The sequence below is a fragment of the Palaemon carinicauda genome, unplaced genomic scaffold (assembly GCF_036898095.1).
Source record: "Palaemon carinicauda isolate YSFRI2023 unplaced genomic scaffold, ASM3689809v2 scaffold122, whole genome shotgun sequence".
In the NCBI taxonomy this organism is placed as follows: domain Eukaryota; kingdom Metazoa; phylum Arthropoda; class Malacostraca; order Decapoda; family Palaemonidae; genus Palaemon; species Palaemon carinicauda.
In genome coordinates, this window is record NW_027168727.1 from 207,124 (window position 1) to 217,500 (window position 10,377).

The window sequence follows — 10,377 nt, forward strand, 5'->3', positions numbered from 1 at the left end:
TGGGGCCAGCGGAACTATTAGACCTGCAATGGGTGTTGACCTATGGAGCCTCTTGATGGTAGTGGATATTCTCGTCCTTTCCCCACATTCTTGATGCGGTTCTCGGACTCGTCAAAGGAAAGGGGGGGGGGCATGTTCCGGTCCAGGCCTATGGTCAAGACCTGAAGGATACCTCTCCATCATTCAGGCAGGCTTAGGGGCCTTAGTCTGGCCCCTCTACAGGTCCTACAGCTCCTGCCGAGTCGCCCCGTGCCCGTCGACTTCATGATTCTGGCGTATTCTAACCAGCAGGGGACGCATTTTCACACCTTCACATCTTGCAGTAGAGATACCGGGATGATTGAGATTCTCTCAATACTACCACTGGCTCTCTCGTTCCAGGCAGGGGAATGTTCTCTCAGACTATCCGAGCAGAGCCTCGTAGAGAGAGTGTACCTGGGGGTCTTTGACCTTGGGTAACCAGCAAGTGCTGGTCTGGGGGACCTGATCTCGACAGCTTGGAACCTCGAGCTTCCGCTATTTTTCCCCCCAGTTTCAGACCCCGAGACTCTGGCAAGATGCATTCCGGTGATGGTGGGACAACTTCGACGCCTGCGTCTTCCCTCCTTTTTGTCTGTGGACAATGGGTCTCAACAAGATCATGTTGTCTGTCAACCTTTCAATGGGAGAGCTCCACTGGGACTATGCGCAGAACGGTTTCTGGACCCTCTGCTTCCCCTGACGGAACTCCCGGGAGAGCTTCTCCCACGGCGCAAACTACTCAAGCATCCACACTGCGACATCTCTCCCGAACCGGGGCGTCGCTTAGGCTTCATGCCTGGAGACACTACGCTTCCTCCTCAAGAGGAGACAACCCGCTACAGTCGCGGTACGGAGGTCGCGTCATCTGCGATAGTCATCCACAGGGGTCTCCCAGGCAAAGTGAAGAGTCTAAGGTGGTTGGTGCCATGGGAGATATACCTCTTCCCTTGAGGCCTCTTCTCCAGCAATAACGGTCTTATTGCCTTTCGGCGGGAGGAAACTCCTTTCCGCTCTCGGCAATGAAGCCTGTCGCTCAGCCTTTCCCTGATCTTCAGGCTTAAAGGAATATCTTTTTCCTGCCTGCTGGATCTATCCTCGCTCATGCGAAGCTACGATCGTCCCTGCCCTAGTCGGAGGAAGACCTCCAACTTGGAGCATGGCTCGGACTTTTAGTCCTTTAAGAGATCTTCTCAAGACCCTTTACGACAGGCCTCGGATTGTATTCCGCCTTGGGTCTCCTGCTCACTCTGGCCACGGCCAGTGTGTAAGCAATCTTCTTGGTCTCTTACGACTCCCCCTTTCTAAGGAAGAGGGGAAGGCAACATTCAGGCTCGCTCCTGAGTTGTTGGCTAGACTCAGAATCTGGGGGTCCCGGCCCTTCGGTCCGATTCATTCAAGATTTCGAGTCTCCATTCTGTATCTGATGTCCCAAGACCTTCTCTTTCTTGCCAGTAAAGAAATCGAGAGGTTAGCGCTGGGAACAGCTGCAGTTTGTCCTCAGTTGCAGCCGATTTGGGAGCACAAGGAGGACATGGGGGGAGAGTCACCAGTATACCTCTTCAGCCCGGACTCAAGGACATTCATCTTGACCTGTCTCCAGACCCTCCCCCGTCACGTCGCCCTACAGCACGATGTTGGATACATCGCAACGTCCCTCGCCTTCGAGTAATACTACTCTGTGACGCAGGTGCTACAAGCTGGAGTCTGGAAGCGTCTAATGACCTTTGCAGCCCACTTCCTGCAGGGCGTGACCCACAGGAGTCTCGATACATTTTCTATCGCTTTGTGGTGGCTACACAACAGCTGGTCTAAGCTCAGGCTCCTTTTTGGACAGGTAGCAGAAGGTTGAGGGCATTGTTATCAGGTTTTAGTCTGCATGAACGAAAGAAGTATGGTTGGCCCTTACTTCTTTCTTCATCATCCCCTCTACGGGGAAGCAGCATCCTGGTCTCTGCATAGCTGACCTCGAACCTCTGCAGGTAAACCATGCTTCCTTGTGTTCCGAGTATTGAGTCAATACTGTCGCGTCCCCCATACCCTGACAAGGTGGTATTGGGAACGTCCTAACCCAGAGTTCCTTCTGGAACTCCAGGTCAACTGCCTAGGACGGGTCACACTTCTTCCTTCACACACAAGCTTACGTAGGCCACATGGTTCCTTGCGGAGCAAGGAACTTGTGAGGTGCAGGGACTCCTTTTCTCGAGTGCGACTCACTCGGATTCTGAGTCCCCGGGTAAAGCCAAAGCCAGTATGGCTGGGGACTTTCCACCCTTCCTAAGGGGTAAGTCACCCTTTGTAAATAGCGTGGTTTGTATTTCGGTTACGGAACAAATGACAAATTCGAAGATAATTTGTATTTTTCCTAACCATACAATCCTTAGCTATTTACACATATTTGCCCGCCAGCCCTGTCCCCCAAGACAAGTCCTACCTCTAAGTGAAAGTGAGTATTCACCTGTGTGTGAGGGGGAGGAGGGGTAGCTAGCTACCACTCCCCTACCCCCCGGCTAACTAGCGCGGGGGTAATACACCCTCGTTAAATTCTAATGGCTCGCCATTTCAGCTACGCTAAAAGGTAACCCTTTGTAAATAGCTAAGGTTTGTATGGTTAGGAAAAATACAAATTATCTTCGAATTTGTCATATTGATCCTCATACTATTTGTGTGAAATGTAGGGGTAAATTTTGTTCATTAGATGATAGGTGTAATGAGTGTCTTTCCTTAACTGATGATGATTTTGTTACTTTCGATCGTTATGTTAGGAGACTAGAGAGAGATAGAGTTAGGCGTAGTTCTTCCCGATCTGTGGATAGAGCCTTACCTAATGTACCTGTTCCTAATCCTATTCCTTCCCTTGTGGTGGTAGATCAGGAACCTACTATGAAAGACATGTTTACTGCTATTTTGTCTCTTGGTGAGAAAGTTGAGTCCTTAGCTGCCGATAGAAATACAATTTTTTCCGAGTTAAAGGTATTGAAAAACCGTGATCCTGTCGGATCTGTGGAAAGTGTTTCAGTGTCTGATGTTGGTGTACCGAAAAGTCGTGACTCTCTCTCGGTGTTGTGACAAGTGTTGCTAATGTGTTTAGTGTTGCGGAGGGTGCGTCTGCACGATCTTGTCGTTCACTTAGCCTAAGACCTCTTTCGAGCTCTCGAACCCATGGGAGAAGTAATGTCGAACGGCTTAAGGGAACGAGAAGCGTCATCAATCGTGCAGACGTTCCCTCGAACGTTCCTGTTGCCGTAGCTCAGGTCGTTCACCCTCATCGTAGGAAAGGTGAGGTTCATGCGTTATCCCCGTCTTCCGATGAAGGGTCGGGAAGTGAGATCTGGCGTCGCGCGTCAAGACCGCTTAAACGGATGCGTGATGTTTCACAGCGTCGGGAATCGCCTGTGCAGCCAGGATGTAGTTCGTGGGGTTCACCGGAACGTTTCCGTTCTCCCATCGCTTGCACTCCGGCTAAACGTACAGATCACCGTGTTCGTGTGGATATGATTCCTTCCGATTCGGACCTCGTTACTATTCATGCACCCCCTCTTCCTTCGGATTGGCTTTCTTCCCCCGAAATGCGTGGTGACGTTGGTGCGAATATTCCTTTAAGGAGTTCTGTTGATCCGAAATGGTCTGCGCTTGTGTCTATGAAGGAACAACTCTCGTCGTTGATGGATTCTTATCAACCAGGTGTTGGCGTTATGTCTGGGCGTTCGATGTCAGACCAGTTATCGTACAGGCGTTCGATGGTCTCTGGTCTTGACGAGTTATCGCTTAGGCGGTCTCCCAGTCATAGTGTTCAACGCCAGGTTGATTTTGATGAGTCGCGTCAGAGAGTTTTGGTTGACCAGTTTTCGCATTCTGGTCGCGGGGAAGAACATCGGCGTCGACAAGTAGACGAGACGCGTCAACGATTTGAAGTAGTGGATCGTCCGCGTCAACAACTTTTGGACACCGCGTCAAAACATTGATTCGCAGCGTCGACATCCTGACTTCTTTGATCGTTCGCGTCAACAGTCTTCGGACTTTACGCGGCCTCTCGGCGATCTTCGACAGTTACCTTCTGATTTCAAGCGTTCTTCTGTTCAACAGCAGTCGGATTCGAAGCGGTCTAGGCAGTTGTTGGTTGAAGAAGATCGTCTACCCGTCCGTGTTTCGCATCAATCTACTTCTACTTCTCCCCGTCAGGTAGACGCAGATGTTGGCCTTGACAGGCAGTCCCATCCAGACTTTGTTCCTTCGGTTCAGGCTGCAGCTGTTGCTGCACTGCCAGAAGACGAGCCTGAGGAAAAGTCGGATGAGGATGATCCTATTGAGGAAGTCTCTGAGAATGAGGAGGAGAAGCATTATCAGCATGCTGTGGATCTTTGCAAGTTTATGCTTATTCTGACTGGAATTTTCCCGGATCAATTTACCCCTGTGGCCCCTCGTTCTCCGCCTTCTGAATTCATCTTAGGTAAAGCTACCAAGGTTCCAGTTTATACCAAGATGGTTATTTCTCGATCCTCTAAGCGGGCCTTGAAATTAATGGGTTCTTGGTTGGACTCCAAGAAATCTTTTGGCAAGACGGCCTTTGCCTTTCCTCCCGCTAGGTTAGCCTCTAAATCTAGTCTATCAGGAGGAGAGCCGCAAGAGTCGGAGCATGCCTTCTGGCAAGTTCTGACTCTGATGAGGAACCTTAACAGATTCGCGGATCCAGAGATTCCTCCTCGAAAGAGCAAGGACACGGTTCTGGACCGAGTCTTTGGTACCCAGAAACCCCCTAAAGCCAGCGCGGCTTTGCCTTGGCCCCAGGGGGTTAAGAGTGCCAGAGATAAGGTCGTCGAGAGCCAGCTCTCTGAGCTTGCCTCCTCCAGCCGTTCCAGTGCCGGAAACAAACTTCTCCCACCTCCTCGTGTCCACCAGAGGAGGTACTTCGAGATCATGGAGGAGTCCTGTTTAGCTCTTCCCCTCCACCAGTCGGTGGAAGAGCTCTCCTGGGGAGTCCCTCTTAAGAGACTCTCCAACCAGCCAGTGTCGTTCTCGGCCTCGGAGATCCTTAGCCAGGAGAAGGTAGCGATGTGCCATGCAGACAACTTCGTGGCTGGATATCTGGCTAGGGTCTCTTGGCATCCTGATACGATCTGAAGACTTGTCTAAGGAGAGTACCAGGAAGGCCTTGGAGACCTTCCTTCTTTTGGGCACTCGTACCATCGAGTTTCTAGCCCACCAAGTCTCGAACTCGTGGGCTAATTCTATCCAGAAATGCCGAGATGTGGTGTCTGAAAGATTTAACTCAAAGGTCCCCAACACCGAGGTCAGTAGGCTCAGACATTCCTCCCTTTTAGGGAGTAGTCTGTTTGAGCCGAAAGATGTAGAGCAAGCGGCTGAGAGGTGGAGGAAGTCCAACCAGGACTCCCTCCTCCAGAGGGCTTTAACATCAAAGCCCTATAAACCTCCAGCACCTCAACAACCTCGCCCTACAATGATGACGAAACCGGCAGTTGCAGCAAAGGCAACGGTGTTGAAGCAGCCCTTTCCTGTCAAAGACAAGGAAGGCAAAAAGTCGTCCAGGGGAGGCAAAAATCCTAGGGGGAGTGGCCGAGGCCGCAAACGCTAGGATTGGCAATACCCCTGCATGTCCACCAGTGGGGGGATGCCTTCAAAGTTGCGCAGACAGGTGGCAGCAACTCGGGGCCGATTCCTGGACGATCTCCGTGATCAGCCAAGGATATCACGTCCCGTTCATAACATCTCTACCTCCCCTGACAGCGAATCCAGTGTCGTTGAGCTCTCTTGCCATGGGATTGCCAAGGGGGCAAGCCCTTTGGGCAGAAGTCGAGACCATGTTGAAGAAGGCGCTCTGCAAGAGGTCGTCGACGGGTCCCCAGGCTTCTTCAGTTGACTCTTTCTTGTAAAGAAGGCGTCTGGACGACTGGCTGATCCTAGCAGACTCAGAGTCAACCCTTCTTTGACACCGAGACAAACGTCTGGGGATTTGCCAAGATCTAGGGATCATGGTAAATCTCGAGAAGTCTTCTCTGCTTCCTACCCAAAGACTGGTATATCTAGGCATGATATTGGACACCAATCTCCATAAAGCCTTCCCATCAGATGACAGGATAGCAAGGCTGAGGAAGGTCGCAAGTCCTTTCCTCAGACGAGACGAACTCCCAGCCCAGTCGTGGTTACGTCTCCTCGGCCATCTCTCATCCTTGGCCCGTCTAGTTCCCAACGGTCGTCTCAGAATGAGATCTCTGCAATGGCGACTCAAGTCTTGGAGTCAAGGACACGATTCCCCGGACGTCTTGATCCCTATGGGTCTCGCGGAACGGACGGACCTTCAGTGGTGGGTGGTAGACGAGAACCTACGAAAGGGAGTGGATCTTCTCGTTCTCCCCCCGGATTTGATGCTGTTTTCAGACCCCTCAAAGAAAGGGTGGGGGGCCCACTTTCTGAACCACAGGACCTCAGGCCTGTGTTCAGAATCAGAAAAGTACCTCCATATTAATCTGCTAGAAATGAACACTACTTTTCTGGCCCTTCAACAGTTCCAACAGCACCTGGCGGGCCACTCTGTTGTGGTGATGAGTGACAACACCACAGTAGTGGCTTACATCAACAAGCAGGGAGGTACCTTTTCAGAACAGCTATCCCATCTTGCAGTAGAGATACTGAGATGAACCGAAGTCCACTCGATTCCACTATCGGCTCGCTTCATTCTGGGCAAAAGGAATGTGCTCGCCGACAGTCTGAGCAGAGCATCTCGGATAGTGAGTACCGAGTGGTCTTTGGATCGTCAAGTAGCCAACAAAGTCCTGACTTTGTGGGGTTCCCCGACTGTGGATCTGTTCGCGACAGCGTTGAACTTCAAACTGCCGTTGTACTGCTCCCCAGTCCTGGATCCCAAGGCTCTCTGGCAAGATGCTTTCCAACAACGGTGGGACAACATCGACTTATACGCCTTTCCTCCGTTCTGTCTGATGAGGAGGGTACTCAACAAGACCAGAATATCGGTCAATCTCTCGATGACCCTCATAGCTCCGCTGTGGCATCACGCGGCATGGTTTCCGCACCTTCTGCAACTCCTTACGGAGCCTCCGAGAGAACTCCCTCCGCGACACGAGCTACTCAAACAACCACATGCCAACATCTTTCACAAAGCCGTAGCTTCGCTTCGGCTTCACGCCTGGAGACTATCCAGCATCTCCTCGCAGAGAGAGGATTTTCGCAACAAGTTGCGGAAAGGATGTCTGGACACCTGCGAAAGTCATCCGCAGGGGTCTACCAGGCAAAGTGGAGAGTTTTCTGTGGTTGGTGTCGTCGAAGGGGTATCTCTCAACTCGTTCTTCGTGTACTTGCGAGAAGAAATGCGCCTTTCAGTCTCGGCAGTGAAAGGCTATTGCTCAGCCTTAAGTCTAGCCTTCAGGCTCAAAGGATTGGACATTTCTTCTTCGCTGGAACTTTCCCTTCTCATACGTAGTTATAAACATACCTGCCCTCAGTCGGAAGTGAGACCTCCTCCATGGAACGTGGTTCGAGTTCTCAGGTCTCTTAAGAGACCTCCCTACGAACCATTACGCCAGGCTTCAGATCGCCAGCTGACTTGGAAGACGGTGTTCCTACTAGCTTTGGCGTCAGCCAAGCGAGTCAGTGAACTTCATGGTCTCTCTTATGACATCGCCCATTCAAGGGGATGGGGGGAGGTAACGTTCAACTTCGTCCCTGAGTTTATTGCTAAGACTCAGAATCCGGGAGTGCCTGACCCTCGGTTCGACTCCTTCCGGATTTCAAGTCTTCGTTCCGTAACAGATGACCCAGACCATCTCCTACTGTGCTCAGTAAGGAGTCTGAGGCTATATCTGAAAAGAACAGCTGCAGTTCGTCCCCAAGTGCAGGCATTGTTTGTTAGCACTGGGAGGTCGAAGAGGAGGGTTACCAAGAACACCATCTCAGCATGGATTTGAAAGACAATCCATCACGTCGCCCTAGAGCTCATGATGTCGGGTGTAGCTACGTCCCTGGCCTTCAAAAAGAACTTCTCAGTGACGCAGGTTCTACAAGCATGGGTATGGAAGCGTCAAACGACCTTCACAGCCCACTACTTGCAAGTCGTGACCCACAGGAGGCTCGATACGTTCTTTATCGGCCCTGTGATGGCTGCACAACAGCTGGTTTAAACCTCAGGCTCCTTAATGGACAAGTAGCAGAGGGTTGAGGGCATTGTTACCCAGTTTTAGTCTGCATGAAAGAAAAGGTATGTCTGGCCCTTATTCTTTTCTTCATCCTACCCTCTCTTGGGGAAAGCAGCATTCTGGGTTCTCTGCACAGCTGACCTCAAACCACTGCAGGTAAACCATGTGCCCTTGTGTTCTTAGTATTAAGTTGATACTTTCACGTTCCCATACCCTGACGAGGTGGTATTGGGAGAGTCCTAGCCTAAAGTTTCCATCTAAAGAACTCCAGGTCAACTTCCTAGGACGAGTCACATTTTTTTCCTTCACACACAGCTTACGTAGGCCGCAGCCCTTGCATAGCAAGGTGCGAGCGAGGTGCAGGGACTTTATTGTTGAGTGCTGACACACTCAGATAATGAGTCCCCGGGCAAAAGCCAAAAGCCAGTATGGCTGGGACTTTTTCCACCTTTCTTAAGGATTTAGTCACCCATATTAAATAGCGTGGTTTGTATTTCAGTTACGGAACAAATGACAAATTCGTAGATAATTTGTATTTTTCCTAACTATACAAACCTTAGCTATTTAATCAAACTTGCCCGCCAGCCCTGTCCCCCGTGAAGTCTTACCTCTAAGCAAAGTGAACTTAGCACACAGGTGTGTGAGGGGGGAGGGTAGCAAGCTACCCTCCCTACCTGCCCGCTAACTAGCGGTAGGGTAGTATACCCTCGTTAAAATTCTAATGGCTCGTCCTTTCAGCTATGCTGAAAGTAATTACCCATATTAAATAGCTAAGGTTTGTATAGTTAGGAAAAATACAAATTATCTCCGAATTTGTCATTTCAGTTACTAATGTGGGTTTGAGTGGGGTGGTTGGTCTCCCTCCTCTCCCTTAGGTAACAAGCTGGGGGTAGTTACCCTTGCATAAAAGCTTTGCGGTAGTTTCAGCTATCGCAGAAATATATCTCTTCTGTAAACTGCTCCAGGTTAGTAGATTTAGGGAAAATACAATGTACTTATAAATTTGTCATATTCTTGATCTAGATATTAATCTCTGGCACCGTCGTTTAATTAGTTCATTATTTGTCATAATTCTGACGATCCTTTGCATTCAGATCTTCCTGAATAGTACCATCCTAGGTATGCAGTTATTTCTAATAGTCATGCCTTCTCCATCATGAGGCTCAATACTACGCTGTATTCTAGAAGTTTTATTCCAGCTATGACCAAGTTGTGGAATGATCTCCCTAATCTGGTAGTCAATTCAGTGGAACTTCAAAATTTCAAACTTGCAGGAAATGTTTTCATATTGAGCAGACTGACATAAGTATCATTTTATAGTTTTTTTATGAAAGATTTAATTTAATGTTGTTGCTGTTCTTAACATATTTTAATTTTTCATTACCTCTCATAGTTTAATCATTTCTTTATTTCCTTATTTCCTTTCCCCATTGGACTATTTTTTCCCTGTTGAACCCTTGGGCTTATAACATTCATTTTTTCCAGCTAGGATTGTAGCTTAGCTAGTAATAATAATAATAATAATAATAATACTGTAATACCAATAATATTACTACTAATAATAACTGGAAACTGGTGCCTTGCAGTTGGACTATTTAGTCAAATGTTAGGCCCACTGCCAATATCTATTGTTGATGACTGCAAGAGCTTATGATCATAAAAACCTTCTGACAGATTATAAACCCTGTAGGGATGATGGTGGAAAGGAAGAATTAGTAGTTAGGAGGTTGTTGATAGGAGTCATGACTTTTGCTCCTCTTTTGGACCAAAGTTCATTAACATTACTCGCCACCTGGCGACCAACTATGTTTAACTTGTTCAAAGTCTAATGACTTTGAGCTTCGCTGACATCTTACTCATGTTAAAGGTCTCAGGTGTGTATAATTAGCTCAAATTACTTTAAGAAAATTTTATTTATACAGTATTAATATAATTATTTGCTTTGATATTCTTTCAATATTTGATTTATTTTCCACTAACTTTTGTAATTATGTCAAGACTATTTCATTGCAGGTCATGGGAGCCTTCTACAATCAAGATGGAGAAGCTCTTGGGGTAGGTCTTCGGTTGTGGTATAGTATTTAGCTTTTTGATTTTCTGTACAGGTTACTCATTTACTATCCAGTGTTTTAAAGTAGGAATATGACAGTTACCATGATGACTCACTTGATCACTTGTGGGTGTTGATTTG

The 10,377-nt window shown here is 48.6% G+C and overlaps 1 protein-coding gene across 1 annotated transcript in view; it reads left to right on the forward strand.

Annotated features, from left to right (window-relative positions):
- Positions 1-10,377, forward strand: part of LOC137635425 (PCI domain-containing protein 2-like) — a 110,513-nt gene that overhangs the window by 25,526 nt on the left and 74,610 nt on the right. The window contains exon 2 of the mRNA XM_068367902.1: positions 10,200-10,241. Coding sequence (XP_068224003.1) covers positions 10,200-10,241 — 42 coding nt within the window. The remainder of the gene's footprint in view (positions 1-10,199; positions 10,242-10,377) is intronic.